This window comes from Odontesthes bonariensis, chromosome 21 (assembly GCF_027942865.1).
Source record: "Odontesthes bonariensis isolate fOdoBon6 chromosome 21, fOdoBon6.hap1, whole genome shotgun sequence".
NCBI lineage: Eukaryota > Metazoa > Chordata > Actinopteri > Atheriniformes > Atherinopsidae > Odontesthes > Odontesthes bonariensis.
In genome coordinates this window covers 21,864,284-21,882,467 of record NC_134526.1, presented here as the reverse complement: position 1 = coordinate 21,882,467, position 18,184 = coordinate 21,864,284, and the positions used below count along the sequence as shown (strand labels likewise).

The 18,184-nt window shown below is 43.7% G+C and overlaps 1 protein-coding gene across 1 annotated transcript in view; it reads right to left on the bottom strand.

The window, feature by feature from the left end:
- The window catches only part of myo15aa (myosin XVAa), a 46,759-nt gene that overhangs the window by 1,938 nt on the left and 26,637 nt on the right, over positions 1-18,184 (bottom strand). The window contains exons 34-60 of the mRNA XM_075453932.1: positions 17,021-17,156; positions 14,103-14,167; positions 13,177-13,314; positions 13,023-13,080; positions 12,690-12,837; positions 12,515-12,608; positions 12,297-12,417; positions 12,051-12,166; positions 11,868-11,927; positions 10,991-11,066; positions 10,736-10,851; positions 10,416-10,534; positions 10,106-10,247; positions 9,218-9,329; positions 8,966-9,040; positions 8,495-8,697; positions 8,169-8,293; positions 7,962-8,025; positions 3,669-3,741; positions 3,381-3,454; positions 3,179-3,261; positions 2,951-3,081; positions 2,743-2,837; positions 1,197-1,274; positions 843-939; positions 562-722; positions 220-353 (exon numbers count right to left, since the gene is read on the bottom strand). Of these exons, the coding sequence (XP_075310047.1) occupies positions 220-353; positions 562-722; positions 843-939; positions 1,197-1,274; positions 2,743-2,837; positions 2,951-3,081; positions 3,179-3,261; positions 3,381-3,454; positions 3,669-3,741; positions 7,962-8,025; positions 8,169-8,293; positions 8,495-8,697; positions 8,966-9,040; positions 9,218-9,329; positions 10,106-10,247; positions 10,416-10,534; positions 10,736-10,851; positions 10,991-11,066; positions 11,868-11,927; positions 12,051-12,166; positions 12,297-12,417; positions 12,515-12,608; positions 12,690-12,837; positions 13,023-13,080; positions 13,177-13,314; positions 14,103-14,167; positions 17,021-17,156 (2,894 nt within the window). The remainder of the gene's footprint in view (positions 1-219; positions 354-561; positions 723-842; positions 940-1,196; positions 1,275-2,742; positions 2,838-2,950; positions 3,082-3,178; positions 3,262-3,380; positions 3,455-3,668; positions 3,742-7,961; positions 8,026-8,168; positions 8,294-8,494; positions 8,698-8,965; positions 9,041-9,217; positions 9,330-10,105; positions 10,248-10,415; positions 10,535-10,735; positions 10,852-10,990; positions 11,067-11,867; positions 11,928-12,050; positions 12,167-12,296; positions 12,418-12,514; positions 12,609-12,689; positions 12,838-13,022; positions 13,081-13,176; positions 13,315-14,102; positions 14,168-17,020; positions 17,157-18,184) is intronic.

Sequence of the window (18,184 nt, the reverse complement as noted above, 5' to 3'; positions counted from 1 at the left end):
GTTGTATTATATTATGCATATGCATTTTAGGTACTGAATAAGTGGCCAGTGTGTAAGTTTACCTGTACATGTGAGCATACATAGTGGGTATAATGGGTGAGAATAAGCATGTATAGCTGCATATCCACATGTGAGCTCCCGTTTTGTTTGAGTTTACAGAACGAGAGCAAGGATTCATAGTGCTGTGCTACAGAAAAATGTTATACGGATTATATTTACAGGGTGGGCAGGTAGACTGTGTCCTTGGCACGGTGCTGTAGGGCTGCCAGCCTGGCAATCTGCTGCAGATGCTGTTCACTGACCTTCCCCTGAGGAACCACACTCAGCAAGGCCTTCAGGTAGTCTGGCAGCACCTGGAAAAGAGACCACGTGGGGTAACGATTCTGTATAAATGATTGTTGAAACAATATCTGCCGTCATGTGACAACGAGAACTGTTGTGACACAAGATACGAAGTAAAAATGTGAGCCAACGTTGCTGGCCTACTAAAGCTTTGGCTGAATCTGCAACTCTGTGAAAGTGGATATCAGCTGTCCTTTATTTCTAACGGCAGGGCTGTACCTGGTTATAGTGCATGGTCACATAGAGCTCGTTGTCAAGTTTAAGAGCCAGACTCCAGATGACTCTTCTGAACCAAAGGCTGTAGTTGGCGTCCACTGGCTCTGCCTCCGTAGCAATGTCCAGGATGTACTCACGCTTGTTCAGGGGACGCACGTTCTGACCTGCACGGGCGAGCGGTTCAGTTGCCATCTATTCATCAGCTGTGTTATTTCTATGTCTCGTGTAGCAGTACGCCGTCATACAATGAGTTTAGAGGTCCATTTAAAGAAGACCCTTCTTACCTCTGTGTGTGACCAAGAAGACGGCATATTCGTCCAGCGCCTCCAACCTTTGCTGTCCCATCTCAAAGCAAAGCTCCTCAATCACATCTAAAGCAACCTGACATGAAAAAAAGTCTTTCATAATAAGCGACGTCGCCATCATCAGTCGCAAATTGGGCACATATCATGTTTTCTTCCGTAACATACAGTCAAACTTACTGTCAGTCTTTGGTCTAAGAGGTATTTCATCTACTATGATGCTTTTCTTTAAAATCATTCCAATTTCCTTTCACTCAATCGGATTCTGTTGCAGTGTGTGTGTGTGTGTGTGTGTGTGTGTGTGTGTGTGTGTGTTTGTGTGCGCGTTGCACTTACAGAGCACGTCTTGATTTTCAAGTGCCTTTCAATTCCACCTGGTAGCAGGAACAGCTGTCTCTTGGAGCTCCGCCCAGCCTGTACACAGACAACCAATCAGAGAGAAACTTGGTATGCTTAACAACCAGCACTCAGCACTCAGCTGTTACTGACAGCGGTTATTCTTCTGCTAAACAAAGTCCCATTTGAGCAAGAAAAGGGACACGAGTAGAGGAATAATTGCGGTTTGCACATTATCATCATGTTAATAAACCACTAAACATGCATATCTAATTTGCCTGTCATGCAAACTAAAACATTTATACAGATAGAGGGGTTTATCTTAAGTGCTTTTTCAATAACTCGTAAAAAATATATAAGGCTGACTTTCAAACAGCGCACAAATCTTGTCATGTAAAAGTTAGTTTTGCTCTTGTTGATCTGTATTGTTCCAATCACTGTTTTACACCGAGGGCCAGATTTACTATCACTTTGTGCCATGACCAAGCCCTGTTTGGCATGAAAAAGCACCTGTTGTTTTCACTAAGGAGTCTTAAAGGCGTGGGCATTCATTTTTGGACCTGGCTCACTTCATATAGATGTCTATGAATTTTGTTTTCACAGCACAAAATTCGGGGAGAAGTTATGTACCGTCAAAAATAAGCATGTCTTAAAATTATCTCCTGACATGCGGTGGCTCTATCTGCCGGGGTTGTAAAAATAAACCAGGGGAGATATTTTAATTGTATAAATGTGAAAAGACATTATCAGAACAAATTGAATGCAGAGTCGCGTTTTTTTGTAAATGAGACAGGGAAGTTTAAGACAACTTAAAATCTCTAATTTTGAAGGAGTCGTGCAATACTCGCTGCACCAAAACTTATTGCAGCCTTTACAGTTTTGTTTTTGCATTTAATTCGAGTTTGTTGGTTTTGTCTAAATCAAAGCACCACAAGGTCAGTCGCTATGACGTCATCGTCCACATTTTCAACTGCACTAAGTAAGTCACATGACAAGGATTCAGTGACGCACCAGCAGGTTTATGGTCACATGCGTTTTTCTTAATGGAAGCTATTTTACAGATAACCTACAACTGGACAGCAGGCTGTGGTTATGGCTGGCTTTCAGGTAAGTCCATATGGTTTTCCTCACAGTCGTTATTTGGCCACATGTCAGGTTATTGTGCTCATTTTGTAAATGCATTGGTTGCATCTTTTCCTGTTTGTAGGAAATGCTTCTAAAGTGACTCCTTGTTCCTTTATTAATGCGACAGCATCTGCAGATTTACATGAGGATTCTCTTCGTTCATTTATTTACTGAACTCTCTTTTCTGGCTTTGTTTTGCATTCTTCTGTTTTCTCCACTGGTTTGTTTGGACGTTAAGGTTTTTTAAGACGTACCTCCTTGAAAAAAATGTATCAAGTTATTCAATTGTACAGCAATTGGTAAATTGCTGTACAATTGAGAGATTTCTGTTTGTTTCGTTGCACATTTTCACACTTCAACAAGGTTCAAGAGAAATACGAGAGAGAGTAAAAAAGACCACATAAATGAGGTAGAAACTAACCAGCATAGCTTTAAGCTCCATGCTGTTGGGATACTGCACACGGCCACCATATTGGAAAGTCCTCCTCAGATTCTGCTCAGACGCCTTGGCAATTCCTACAAATCAAGAGCATCGGCCAGTAAACCCGGATATAGACAAGTGGTGAGAGATTGATGAATGTGATGTCAGTCAATGTGGTCGGTAAGGAATGGATGGATGGACCGTCTACCTTGGTAAGGCATCCCAGGGGTGTCACAGGCATCCTGCAGGGACTTCAGCAGAAACGGCTTCATGACATCAGAGCAGCGATGGAAAGCTGTGAGGATGTACATCAGCCTCCAGCCTCTCTGGCAGCTGTCACTGCACAAAGCATACACACGACCGCAGATTACAGCCTCTCCGTGACCACGTCACGACTGGTTAACGTCTAAGTATCAGCCACCGCTGGAAGTCTTACGGTTTGGAGCTGGTGTTGGTGGTGACTTGCTTCATCACTTGGCAGTAGGCTTCATCCTTTATCAGACCGTGGTCACCACTTAACTGGATTTAAGAGCATAAAAGGAATGTATGCACGTCCATGCATTCAAGCTTATAAAACGCATAAATACACTTTATTTAGAGTTTACTCAATTCTGAAAATTCTGCTCGTGTCTGTGTACCTTCAATATAGTGTGGACCAGTTCCTGTTCGGTCTGGCCTTTCAGTGGGAAGTCTCCCATGAATTTCATTATAGCTGGAATAAAAACAATAAGTTATCTTTGCCTTTAGATGTAGACAGACCAGATGTTTAGGACTTTGAACCATATTGAAATGTTTATTGCTAAAAAAATGCAAATGAATGACATCTGAAATGTAAAAATACATATGCAGGCACTTAGTAGTTCTTTACCTTCCTATTCTGCCTCCTCAATGCACATCATTTGTACATCACTCTACTCTGCTCTTACCTAAGAAGATGTCAGTAGCCACTCTGTTCATCCCGCTGTCAGAGAAGTCAATCAGAGACTCCTGGATGGGAGACTAGAGAATCAAACACATCGTGCCAACATGTCAGCTGGATCCCAAACAAAACAAACTAACAAACAGCCTTTTCTCATAGGTATAGCAGACAAAAGCATAACCAGTACAGAACAAAAGTCTCGAGTCATCACTCATTTCTTTATGTATTGCCAGGAAATCAGGAAATAAGATAAGATAGACATTTTGGATGTTTCAGTCTGCTGCTGAAGGAGCTGCCCGGTGCTGTAATGGTTTCCTGTAAGGGGTGGGACAGGGTGTCCATCAGAGATGATAACTTAGCCATCATTCTCCTCTCTCCCACCACCAACTGAGTGAAGGGGGCATCCCACAACCAAGCTGGCTTTCCTCATCAGTTTTTCCACCCTCTTTCTGTCCGCTGCCAAGATGCAACTGGCCCAGCAGACCACTCCAAAAAAGATGGCTGATGCCACCACAGAGTCACTAGAAGGTCTTAAGAAGTGCCCCCTGCACCCCAAAGTACCTCAGCAGGTAGAGTCTGCTCTGATCCTGTAGAGAGCAGCAGCATGATAACTCCGGTCCAGTTTATAGTTCAGGTGAACACCCAGGTAGTTTTAAGATGTCACAATCTCAATATCCATTTCTTGGATGTTCACGGGTGTTGGAGGGAAGTGTTGTCTACTATGGTAATCCGCATTGATCTATTTATGTTTATGTTTATGCATTTGGCAGACGCTTTTATCCAAAGCAACTTACACTCATATCCCAGGTAGGCAGGTAGTGTCTTGCCTAAGGACCCCTACTGGAGGTAGTGCCTTTCATGCAGGGGGGAGGTCAGGATTCGAACTCCAGTCACCCACATGAAGGGCACAAAATCTTACCACTACACTATCCAGTCACTATCTGGCCTGGACAGTGATCTGGATGCGGATCCAAAGGCACCAGTGTACAAAGTCCAGTACCAGTCCTTTGTACTCTCTGTCGTCATCCTCTGTGATGAGACCGACAATTACAGACTCGTCTGAAAACTTCTGCAGGTGACAGCAGGGGGAGCTGTAGGAGAAGCCTGCAGTGTACAAGGTGAAAAGGAATGGAGCCATAACCGCTCCATGTGGGGCTCCTGTGCTGCAGGACACAGTTCTGAGTCCTCACATACTGGGGTCGATTAGTTAGATAATCCACAATCCAGGATGTGAGGTGGAGATCCACCCCAGCATGTGCCAGCTTGTCCTTCAGCAGAGTCGGCTGTATGGTGTTGAAAGCACCAATCCACCTCTTGTGTCCTTTGGAATACCTCAGCCATTTCTCCCTGTTTCCCTTCCTTAAAGGGGAACTCCGGGGCATTTGAAGCGTGTTTCCATTGCTAGAGGTTGTCAAATAATGATAGTATGACACAGAGAGGTGCGTATCTGCGCTCCCTGTGTGGAGATCACTCTGTCCGCACAGCATGTCATGCGAGGCTAATACGTGGTGGCTAAGGGGCAAGCGCTAACCCTTCCACGTAAAACAACAACTTGCACACTGCAGAAACGTCACACCACTTTATAACCCATCCGACAATAAAGTCACAAGCCTTACCATCAAAACCATATGCATGGTTCTCACATTACTGGCGTGGGGACGTTACAAAACAACTTTATAAACAGCATGTCACTCACCGGCTGGTTGTAGGCTCGCGCATGTGAAAGCCCAGAAGAGTCGATGGAGAATAATCCCATATACAAAACAATTATCTTCTCTAGAAAAACTGCGTTCAAGTATTTAAAACATTACAACAATACTTGCCCAGTAATATTCTTGTAATGTTTTAAATACTTGAACGCAGTTTTTCTAGAGAAGATAATTGTTTTGTATATGGGATTATTCTCCATCGACTCTTTTGGGCTTTCACATGCGCGAGCCTACAACCAGCCGGTGAGTGACATGCTGTTTATAAAGTTGTTTTGTAACGTCCCCATGCCAGTAATGTGAGAACCATGCATATGGTTTTGATGGTAAGGCTTGTGACTTTATTGTCGGATGGGTTATAAAGTGGTGTGACGTTTCTGCAGTGTGCAAGTTGTTGTTTTACGTGGAAGGGTTAGCGCTTGCCCCTTAGCCACCACGTATTAGCCTCGCATGACATGCTGTGCGGACAGAGCGATCTTCACACAGGGAGCGCAGATACGCACCTCTCTGTGTCATACTATCATTATTTGACAACCTCTAGCAATGGAAACACGCTTCAAATGCCCCGGAGTTCCCCTTTAAGAATGGCTTCTTGACAACTACCCTTCCATGGAGACCATTTCTGATGAGGCTTCAGTGAGCAGTAGATGGATCAGCTGAAGGTCCAGATGCATCTCTCAGGTCCTGTATCAGGTCTTAGCTGGATTACTTCCTATATCTTAAGGACATCACTTTGTCCTCCACTTTTTCTCAAATTTTCCAAGGACACACCACAAGTTTTCATCTAACAGCTCTTTGGGAATCACCTTGTTGGCATGTCATCTTTGGCATTCATAGAAGTAACAAAAAGGGAAGAAATACCATTACTCTGTGACAGGCTGCTAGCAACGAAGTCATTAAAGATACTCACTAAGTACTCACTGAGTAAGATGCCTTTTCTTTACAAATTATTCATAGCTCAGTGTTCAGGGGCTTAACAAATAGAAAAAAATCCTCTGAAAATGCTGAGGACTTGACTAAAAATTAGTTTAAAAGCAGCCAATGTGTGGTGATTATACTTATATAGTTATTCAATGCTCACGTGGGCAATGACAGTGAGACCTGGAGGGGCGTGATTGGGAGGAACGGCCCCCCCGATCTGAATCAGAGTGGTGTTTTGTTGTTGGACTTCTGTGCTCGTCACGGACTGTCCATAACGAACACCATGTTCAGGCATAAGGGTGTCCATATGTGCACTTGGCACCAGGACACCCTAGGCCGCAGCTCGATGATCGACTTTATCGTCAGACTTGCGGCCGTATGTCCTGGAAACTCGGGTGAAGAGAGGGGCGGCGCTGTCAACTGATCACCACCTGGTGGTGAGTTGGCTCCGCTGGTGGGGGAGGAAGCCGGTCAGACCTGGCAGGCCCAAACGTATTGTGAGGGTCTGTTGGGAACGGCTGGCGGAATCCCCTGTAAGGAGGAGTTTCACCGATTTTGTTCATAATTTTTATGGACAGAATTTCTAGGCGCAGCCAGGGCGTTGAGGGGGTCCGTTTTGGCGACCTCAGAATCGGGTTTCTGCTTTTTGCATCGAGAGGAGTCAGATGAGGTGGCTCGGGCATCTGGTTAGGATGCCTCTTGGACGCCTCCCTGGTGAGGTGTTCTGGGCCCGTCCCACTGGGAGGAGACCCCGGGGAAGACCCAGGACACGTTGGAGAGACTATGTCTCTCGGCTGGCCTGGGTAAGCCTCGGGGTCCCCCCAGAAGAGCTGGAGGAAGTGGCCGGGGACAGGGACGTCTGGGTTTCTCTGCTCAAGCTGCTGCCCCCGCGACCCGATCCCCGGACAAGCGGCAGATAATGGATGGATGGATGGATATTTATTTATATATTTTTATTTTGGTGCTGGCTGGTTTTTCTTTGTCGTTTTCAGGCTGGGTGGAGCGGCTTGGAGGAGCGCTCTCTCACCATCCTCACCTGTGGCTGATCACCAATCTGGCACCGATTAAAGCCTGCTCTCCCCTGTGCTCTGGTGCCAAATGATTGTCTTTCTCAGAGTAAACGTATGCCTGTTCTAGAGCTCAGCCAGCTATCAGTATTCCGCCCAGCCTTCGAGCCTCACCCCACGAGCCCCTGCACAGAACCCCCCTGGACCTCACGAGCCCCGCACAGTAATCCCCTGGACACGAGACCATCTTCCCACGGATCACACACCCGGACACGGAGCCTCCTTCCCCGCCGACCCGTATCCTGGATCCCTTCCTCACTTCCTGGCATCCCAACCTTCCCCTCAGTAAATAAAATCCATTTTATGACACCTAATCTACCGTCTCTTGTTCGCTTCTGGATCCAGTCTGCTCACCCCTAACACAATGTCCGAAGAAAAGCTTTGAAAGACCTCCAGAAAGCCTGGAGAACTGTTACTCAAGACTACTTTAAAAGAAAAAAGTCTGGCTGCTTGGAAGGAAAATATAAAGAAATGAAGGGTGGATCAAGACTTTTGCACAGCACTGTAAGAATAATTTAATTAGGAAATACAGTGTGTTGTGGATATGGAAATAAAAAGATTGTTCAAATTCAAGATTATGTTTTGAGGCAAACCCAGTTGCATCACCTTTGAGAATTTGATCATATCTGCTGGATCTCTGACTTCCTTCCCCTTTTTGGCTTTCTGATCACTGTGGAGAATACAAACAATTAAATAAACATGACTTGGACATCTATAAAGGCATGTCTATTCAGTTAGAGCAAACTGGAGATTTAAATGAAAACATTTTGGCGTCATTTTCAAAGCGCACGTGTGAGTGTGCATCTTACTGACCCCCTGTTCCTCTGTGCTTCTCTGAAGTACTTCTTGGCAAACTCAGTCATGTGATACTGGCTGCTGTGCAGAGGCAGATCGTCCAGTTCAACGCTCATGCTGTCCCCATACATTTCATTAACAACCTGATACACAAATGCAAACCCACAGCATTAAGAGCAATGCAAAAGTGCCTCCTACATTAAACCAAAAACGGAATTATTTTTTATATTTATGATTTGCAAACAGACATAAGTCATAGTTATTATAAAGTTATCATAAGCTTAAAAAAAAGAAGCATTGTTGCTATGTAGTTTAATATGAGTAGACAAAATCCCTGTCTGCACCTCTGTCGAGAGGTCGAGCTCATGAGCAGCTACTGCGGAGCCCATCGCTACGGCAACAGCAGCTGATGCGGCAACTCGTCCCTGCCGGTCTCGAGGCTCCACGCGGTCAGCGGGCAGGACCAGGAAGTCCGGAGCGGCCACAGGATGGACGTACTCACTGGGAAACACTCCCGACTTTCCATACACGGCCCCGAACCGCCAGCCTGTTTGAGCACACATGCATCAAAAGAAATGTACCTGAGATGAGAGATTTAGAGATTGGAAATATTGTTTCATACAACCGTTGTAAAAATCCTAAATATCAGGTTTATATTTTTCAGCTTTGAGAGGAAAATCTACCAAATCTAAAAAAAATTAATGAAAAAAAAAAACTGGGAAACACAACAGATTTGGGATAAATAATAATGAGCAAAAAACAAAAAAACTTATCAGTAGACACAAACTGCTGAGAATCAGTCCTGCCACACCCACCAAACTCAGGAGTGTCCCTCTTGAGCTCCTCCAGAAGCATGACCTTCTTCCTCACAATGCAGCCATAATGTTTGCCTGCACACACACACACACACACACACACACACACACACACACACAAACACATTGATGCACAGATAAGCAGAGACCGTGTAAAAGGTCCACAGAAGCCAAAAAGCACAGATATCACAGTGAAAGTCCACAGTGTTTGTGTACACTCGTGTGGGTTGTGATCATGTGTGTGCGTCTCACCGGTCTCCAGCCCATCCATGTGCTGCAGTCTGATGATGTCCCCTTTGTGGAAGCTGAGGTGAGTCCTGTTCTCAGTGATGTAATTCCTCACCGCCACCATGTACTCAGAGTCCTGACAAAGACAAGACGTCGCATCCACTGAGCACACTGACAGATTTATGGGTTGACTGGCCATACTGACTGAGCCAATGTCATTAATAAATGTATAGAATTCATTACGACCAAATCATCTCTGTCCTAAGGTGAATCCAAGTAAAAAAAGAAAAAACTTAAATTTAAGAAGACACTGGAAATAGCATGAAGGAGGATTTTACTCCAAGTTTTCTTGTTAAAAGGAGCTGTCCAAAGGCTGTCCTACATTACTGTTTGTTTTCTCCATGAAACCAGATGAGACCAATAAGGTGGTCAGATGAAAAGCATCTTGTCTTAAAGAAACAAAGACCTGCTTTCAATATTCAGACTAAATCGAAGCTGTTGTCTTTGGACCGGAGCGCTTCAGGAAGAAACTGTTTAGCAATCTAATCACTTGGCTTCTAGTGCTACTAGTGAGGAACCTCAGAGCTAGTTTAAACTAGGATCTGTCTTGGATGGAAGCTAGTGCATCCATTTCTAACTTCAAGATTGGACTTCTGTAATTCCTGAATGTTGTCTGTCCCAAATATTCTCCAAAAAAAGCTTCCAGCTGAGCCACTCTCTTGTGGAACTACTTGGCGGTATACGTTCAAGAAGCAGACACCCTCTCACAAAGCAGGCATCTATAAAAGCCAACATCCACTGACACGAATGAGCATCTCAATCGTGAATACCCGACTGATAACACCAAAGGCCTCGTGTGTAAAATCCTTTTTCCAATGGCGCACAAAATATGCTCACAAAAGTGTCTCTGACCTTCTTGAGCTCTGTGAGGAAGAAGTCGATCATGTGTTTGACCTGCGGGGCTTTGGCAGAGAACAGGATCAGCTTCTCGTTGGTCAGGTTGAACTCCAGCATGTTCTTAGACGGAATAGACACAAACAGGATGTCCGAGTAGCTGCACAGGAAGTCATATGAGAAACCAGGAAGTCAGCTTCAAATCACAGGTCAAAGCAATCAGGCGTTTGAGATGTAATACCCTGCTACATAAGGCCAATGAGCAGATCTGTTAATGCATTTAGATAAAAACTGTAAAAAAAAAAAATAATCCTAAAATCAGCTTCACCTGTAGGGCCTCAGCACTCTGAAGTAGTCTGATGTTGTAGTGCCGCTCTTCACCAACTTCAGCAGCTTGATCCCTTTATGAGACACAGACAACACCTGCACTCCTGTCCCTACACTGCCCTGAAAAACAAACACACACACACACACACACACACACACACATATCAAAATCTGAACACATGAAATTTAAGACCGAAACTCATCCAGGTCAAGAGGAGGAGGAAGTTTGGCTTGGATAAATGATGACAATGGCTGGAGTAAATGCACCCGGATCCACGCTGAGTTTAACTCGGGTTTGCTAAGAACAACTCAAAAGCTCACAGAGGCTGGGAACAGGCGGGAGAAGTAGATCTCCCACGAGTCTTTGGCCATGGCGACCACTTTCTTCATCACATTCTCATCGTGTGACCCCGAAGTCTGCTCCACCTTGTTCTCGGCTGTCGGCGAAAGAAAAGATGAGTCATCAAAGAGCTCCGATCCTGAGTGCAAACTGAGGCTTTCACATAAATACAAATACACATGCTGCACATCTCTTCCACTCAAGAGTTGGGATGTGATTGCTTGTTTTATTCCTACCAAACAGGGCTTTCATCTTCTGTCTCTCCTCTTGGGTAATCCGGATGCAAGCCTCAGAGAAGGTGTCATGTACAACCTGCGAACAATACACACATCCAGGAATATGAATGCATCTGCCAGAGGGAAACAGTCTGGGATTATCTGCTTTTGCTGTTACTGTCTGCTAACTTTGTATCTACAGCTAAGGTCATAAAGTACTTAAAAGTGTACTCGTGGGTTGTTTAATATCTAGATGAAAAGGACTGCTTTGGTAACGTTTGACCGAGAAGACGTTGTGTCGCTCAGTGGCATAAAAAAACTAAATAGAGAACACAGACAGTCTGCTGAATTTAATCTCGGTTAAAGTCAGCAACATGGGTGGGTAAAAAAAAGAACATTTCAGAGGTAAATACAGGGAGAAGTTGTCCATTTGTTTGGAGACTGCATATGCAAATTGTTTTGGCCATAGAGAATTAACATAACTTTTAGGCCCTAAATGTTTTAGTGCAGCAAAAACAAATCCCATGTAAACGAGGTCCTCATATGCCGTTGCTCTCTCTGAGCCTGAGCTCATTCAACTGTCCTGCGGTCTGATGGACACGGTTTTGAAATTCTTCAGTTGAAATTCTGAACTCTGTGTCCTCCAGACCAAAGAGGAGACGGACGGACCGTCGGAAGAGTGGTGGTTCGAAGGTCTGTGGTCAGTTCTCCAGCTTCCAAAATCTAGATGCCAAAGTGTCCTCGGGCAAGACACTGAAATCCACATTGCGTGTGATGTGCTTGCAAGTGTGTGTATGACAGGGAAGAAAAAAAGCACTGTGTAGTACAAATTTCTCAGACTTCTTGGTCTACCCAAGAAATTTGAAAACATAGATCATTACTGATCTCTTTAACCAACCTGTCTGAAGATTAGGTCCAGGATCAGCGGATTGTTCAGGGTCTCTTTTGGGTAGAAAACCTGCGTAGAAAGACATAAATGAGAAGAAGGAAGTTAGTTAACACATGCAGTGTTTAGTCATCCCACCTCTCAGTACAACCTGTTGTGTTGAAGAGCTGAATTGAAAACTGGTTTGTAACCCACTTCCTTCCTCATGTAGAGTTTCCACGGGACGTTGGAGTAAGTGTAATATTCATCACCGGTTCTGCTGTGCAGTTGGGTCTGAGCCGTCTCCTCCTCTACTGGTAAATCCCTGGAGACTGGAAACACAGAAACACAGATGGAATGAGGACGCTCGTCCCATAAATGTCGGCCTGCGTGCATGAAAAGAGCATGGGATTTTCAGTCTATTCTGCAGTTCATTATTGGGAACTCATAAATGAATTCCACCTGGAGGATGGGTGGGGGTTAAGTTGGAGCTGGTTGGCCCTGCGGGTCGAGGCTTGGTTGCTTTGGTAACCTTCATTCCTCCATCTTCTTTTGTTTGAGAGGGCTGAGGCTTCCTCTGAGACTTAAACATAAAAAAAGTTACATATAACTACAATTCAATGGAAAGTTTTGATATCATTTTAGCTTTCATGTGTCTTAAGTGCAGAGGTGGGGTGTACCGGTGATGGGGGGTTTGCCATTTGATCTTTAAGGATCTCCATAGCCTCGTCATGAGGGTCGGGTTTCTTAACAAACGTCTTTCCATCACTTTTCCTACACACACATCAAAGACATTACAATAGTGTCTCACATCTTTTAGATTGCGGGACCATGTGTGAGTTCTGTGTGCGTTACCTTTGTGTGGGAGACCCAGCAGAAGATGTTGCGCCAGCAGGTTGGTGCTGTTTGACGATGTCTTTGATGTCGTGGCTCGGGTCCATGCGCTCTGTGTTACTCACGCTGGATTGCACCACGTCCTTGGGAGGGGGTCCCCGCGTTGGACCTGCAACACAACTTTTGATCAAATCAAGCACGAACCAGGAATGTTGAGGTACCCCGCAGGCGCCTTCACTTTGTTTTTTAACTGGGTTCACAGGGATTTAAAATATCAAAGCCCAAAAATGCAGTACATTCATTGACTTTAATGCAGTCATTATATTCCCACTATATAACACGTGCAAGACATACTTATTTTCCGCTGAACAGTAGTGGGGCCGTGCTTGTGCGGCTCTTCGCTCTCTTTGGTCTGCAAAAGAAAAAAAAAGAAATGATACAGCTGACGGGCGAGGAGATTTTTTGCAAATTCCAATACGTCATCGAAGCATCGTGTGCCTATACTCACAGGACTGGGTGTGCGTGAGCGCTGTGGCATGTGTGTGTGCTGATATGAGGGTGGCGATTGGGGGGCTGGGGCGACAGGAGGGAAGGAGGAAAGCATCTGCTGCTGAATTGCAATGGCCTGCATAGTCATCTGCTGGGCCTGCAGCACAGAGACACACACATGCAATGAATGTAAATAAGAGTTTACCCTCATCTCGCTGAATATTCTTCCTTTTAATCCTACGATTTGTCCATTCTTCATATTGATAGAACAAAAAGTCGTCCATGTAAGCATTAAATATAGGGCTGGGCAACGATTAAAATTTTTAATCTAATTAATCACATGATTTCCCTGATTAATCGCGATTAATCGCATTTGTACACAAAATCCAAAAATGAATTCAAAAGTAGTGTATAGCTTTTAGCATTTAGGTTCGAGTCCCGCATCAGACGGCCCTGTGCTGCGTGTCGTTCCCCCTCTCTCTGCCCCCTGCTTCCTGTCTCTCTGAACTTTCCTATCCATTAAAAAAATAAAATAATAATAAAATAAAATAAAACCTGCGTTAATGCGCGATAAAATATTTATCGGAGTTAAATAATTAACGAGTTAACTCGTCCAGCCCTAATTAAATATAAACTTGGATTTCAATTCAGTGCTAAGAGTTATGTTGGTCCACAGCACCACACTTTGTAGCTCCACAATAAAGGTTCAAAAGTTTGAATTAGCTATGATTTGAAGTTGCTCATATATCACTTAACTCTATTGATGATTACAGTTTCAGGGTTTCTAAGAACATGACTGTTAACATGTTCTTAGAAAACCGTTCTTTTTAAATACTTAATTTCACTCACTCAGTATTTTCAATATATTTAACCAATTAACAGAAATCAAAGTACAAACAGTAGCACTTATATGTGAGCTGTTGAGAGAAGGAATATGTGTCACACCAGAATGATAGCTTGCTGGTTGATGATGGCCTGTTGCTGTTGAGTTAGTACAGCCTGCTCTGATCCTGAGGAAGAACACACACAAAAATATAGCGATATGAGTAATTAGGAGAGCGATCGTAAACACACACACTGAAAAAACAACAGACTCCTCGATTTCACACAAACCACACACCAGAACGTTGTAATCTCATCACAAAATGCTAACTTTCATAAGAAATTCAACGGGATTTTCATATAGAGCCATATTAGAAGTCCATCATGCCCACACCCTTTAGGCCACACATGCTGGAAAATCCAATGCAAACTGTTTCATTGTACCTGGCACACCCGTCATTACAGGTAAGCCTGGAACCACAGGTGTGGTTGGGAATGAGGGCACTCCCGGCAGACCTGGGACAACACTGACGCGAGATGCTACATCAGCATCTCTATCAGTAGCCGAGGCAGTTGTAGGCAGGACAGCAGGGGCGCGAGAGGGCAAAGGTGTGGGTGCTACACGAGTGGCAGGAGCAGGTGTAGAAGAGGCCTGCTGGGGGTAGGGCTGTTGGGGTTGGTTGTATTGGTGGTACTGGTGCTGTGGCTGTGACTGTTCCTGCTGTTGTTGCTGGTGTTGTTCGTAGTGATGGTGGTGGGAAGGAATTGGCATAGCGGGGACGGGGGGCATCATTCCTCCTGCAACTGGCAGGACTGGCACAGCTTGAGGAGCAGCAGGCAGGGAACAGGGTTAGAATCAGAAACAATGTCCCCTGTGGGGCTCTACTGCTTTTTAAAATGGAAATTAATGGCATCAAGAGTCTCCAACCACAGAAGCATGTCAGGGGGGCTTTCGCCACTCTACAGAAATAACAGATAGACATTTGAATAATATGTTACGAAGAAATTGTTTCTACTTATTTCCTCAGCAGTTTAGAAAAAAGGCATTGTGTCAGAGGGGACATTTTTAGTCCTGCTGATTGCATGCCTCTAGCAATAGCTATTTTAGACTGTCAATCATATTTTTAGTCTAGACTGAAATATCTTTTTAATTGCTCAACAAAATGGCATTAGGGATAAAAACATTGACATGACATTATAGTTCTCTTCTGCATGAACATGGAAAGCACTGGAGAGGCTCACTTTTCAACTACCATTAAAATTAGATCAGCAATATAGGAAAAAATCTACAACCCTTAGAATGTTACCTTTCTGAGCTGTGATTATGATTGTACAATGAACAGTGTGCATGCAGGACAAAGGCGTCTTAGCATCAGTGTTGCATTCTGCTCTCAGAAACACTAGAAAAGCAGTGAAGAATTGTTTTCGATCTCAATATCCAGCCACACCTTTTTCTACAGACAACTATCACTGACACTGGTGTCACGTTCCTGCTTGTTTTTTTTTGGACAGACTTGTTTGGTTCATCTTGTTCTAACTCCTCTTTGTGTTTTTTCCCTCGTCTTTTAGATGTCCTCGCCTGTGTATTGTTTGTTTCAGCTCCACATGAATCGTCTTTTTTTGCCCATTGAAAGTTTCTAATCAAGTGGGTCCGCACTGCTACTAAGCCGGTCCATACTGCCGGTGCAGCAAGCAGTCAGCCAACCATTTAAACGGCATATCAGCAGACACATATGCCAAATGCTCTGCTCAGACCCACCCAGGCTAGTGGCATATACGTTCACCTCTGCCACAGGTCTGATACAAACACAAAAAGGCTGCTTTGATGCCAATAACAATGCCGTTTCAAATGAATAAATGATGGTATTCTTTTTGTCCTGTGTCATTGTGTGTATGTGTGTGTGTGTGTGTCATTTACAATATAATGTCCTCAATTACAACATGAAGCGGAGCCAGAAATAGTGGCAGCCATGATAAGATCTAACTCGTTCTTATCTACTGCTTTCTTTATTTCTTTTCCTCTTCTTTAAAATAGATGTTCAAAGTAATGGCACAATGGATAATTAACCTTGCATGTGGTATACTTCCTTCTCCTTTCTACCTTTCTCTTCTGGTTTTGCTTCAAATGCTTTCTGCAGTGTACATTGTCCAAATAGATGTCAAATTAGAAGTAGAGCATACTGTCTATAATATGAAAGACTGCACAAACCTTGACACCTGCGCATGCAGATGCTTTGAAACATTAACCACACTTAGTTATAGCGAAGGACAGACAAAAGGGAACATTCTTTTACAGCCTGTAAAGAAAGAATGAACATATCCAGATGTCTGGAACAAGATCAGTTTTGTGACAATGAAATGAACGTTTACCACCATAAACCTTTTGTGGAGCAACAAAGAGGCGCACACACAAAAACATTAGAGACAAAATGAGCAGAATATACCACATGAAAGAAAAAAAATGAAACAATTAACTTGACAGATGTCCATAGAAAGCAAAGAACTCATCTGTAGTTACAGTGAATGACTGCATGAATTTATGCATTATCTATGAAGCCAAACTGCTCATTACAGCCTCTAAAGCACAGCTTACGGTTGGCGAAGTGTACACCTGAAGCTATAAACTACAGCTCTATACACTGACTTAGCTAACATTATGGAAATACTCTTGAACTGCAAGTCGAAATGACCTCTATCATTTAAAACTTTGTAGCGTTTCTAGCATTCAGCAGAAGATCTAAAGTGAGAAAAATAAAAATAAAATACCTATCAACCTGAGAGTACTGCCAGCAATTTAGGACCCACTCAGATTAGCTGAATAATTGATGTCAACAGAGAAAAATAGTTAGAAAGGGAAGGATGTGGGAAAAAAGAAGAGCTGCAAATAATTCAAATATAAATAGAATTTCCTTTTGGGATAAATAAAGTATTTTTCATTCATTTTAAATTAAAATAAGCCAGAAATATATACAAATATAAAGTCTGTGTGTACAATATACATAAAACAGGAAACGCACACATTAAAAACTTCAACATTTTACCTCCAGGATGTATTCCTGGTGGATAAGGCCGGCTTGGGGATGCATGACTCTCCCCGTCTCCCCGTCCTCCTCCTGTGACGCCTATACCTCCTCCTCCCTTTATCCTTGCAGACAGTCCTCCTGTCTTCTCCATGTCCTGGTAGACAGAGAGAACCAGGCAGCAGAGATTGAGCGGAAGGAAAAAGGTGGTTGCAGACGGTGAGAAACTGGAGTTTAAAAGACATGAAGAGTGGGATAGAAAGTGTGTGTACTAGAAGAATTGAGACCAAGAAAGCATGAGAGAGGGAGTGTATGGTGGTGGTTGACTGAGACCCTTTCTGAGTGAGCCGGTAAAGCTGCAGGAACTGAATACTCTCCAGGAAGTACCGTACATGCTGTAGGAGAGGCTCCATCCAACACAAACACAACTGGCAAGAACTTGCAAACACGGAAAAAGGAGTGTTTCTGCCACAAAATGCAACACAACAAAATAAACTTCACTGGCCCAACATAATCAGATCCCATAGTTATTTTTCCAAGCAGAATGATTCCAAAGAATCAATGCTCCTTTAAGACGGTAAATAGTGAGTAAGGTGCTATACACAAATTTGCTCAGCAGTAAATAAAAGCAAGTATGGTCACATGATATAAATTCTACTTTCTGACTGAAAACTGATGTTAAAACCATATGTGTTGAGACAAAACTTTACATCAAGGGTCTCAAAGAACACTGCATGATTCAGTGTTTCATTTAGACTATCTTGTGTTTTCTCAGCATCCCGATTGAAGCCCGAGAGGGAAACTCTCCATGTTTACTTCCAACAATTGGTCCTCCTGTCTCTTCTCATTTCCCACATGGACAAAGTGTTGACGGGACAGAAGCGGCCACAGGGCTGCTTATGTCCTGCCTGCTGTTACTGTCAAATACGGTAGGCCATTCAGTAACCTAATCGTCCTACTTGTCTGGCCCATTCATACACAAACAGAAGCGGTGGATCGCATGTTCCACCCATCCATCAACACTCACTGACATTCACAATCAGATGGCAGGGGGGGGGCTGAGTGAGCATGACATGACGCTTTTCTTGCATTTCAGTGCTGAAACTCCAGCCTCACTTCCAGAGGAGTTGTAAAATGTCGACGAAAACAGAATGCAAAGATTTGTACATCTCATAAAAAAAAAAT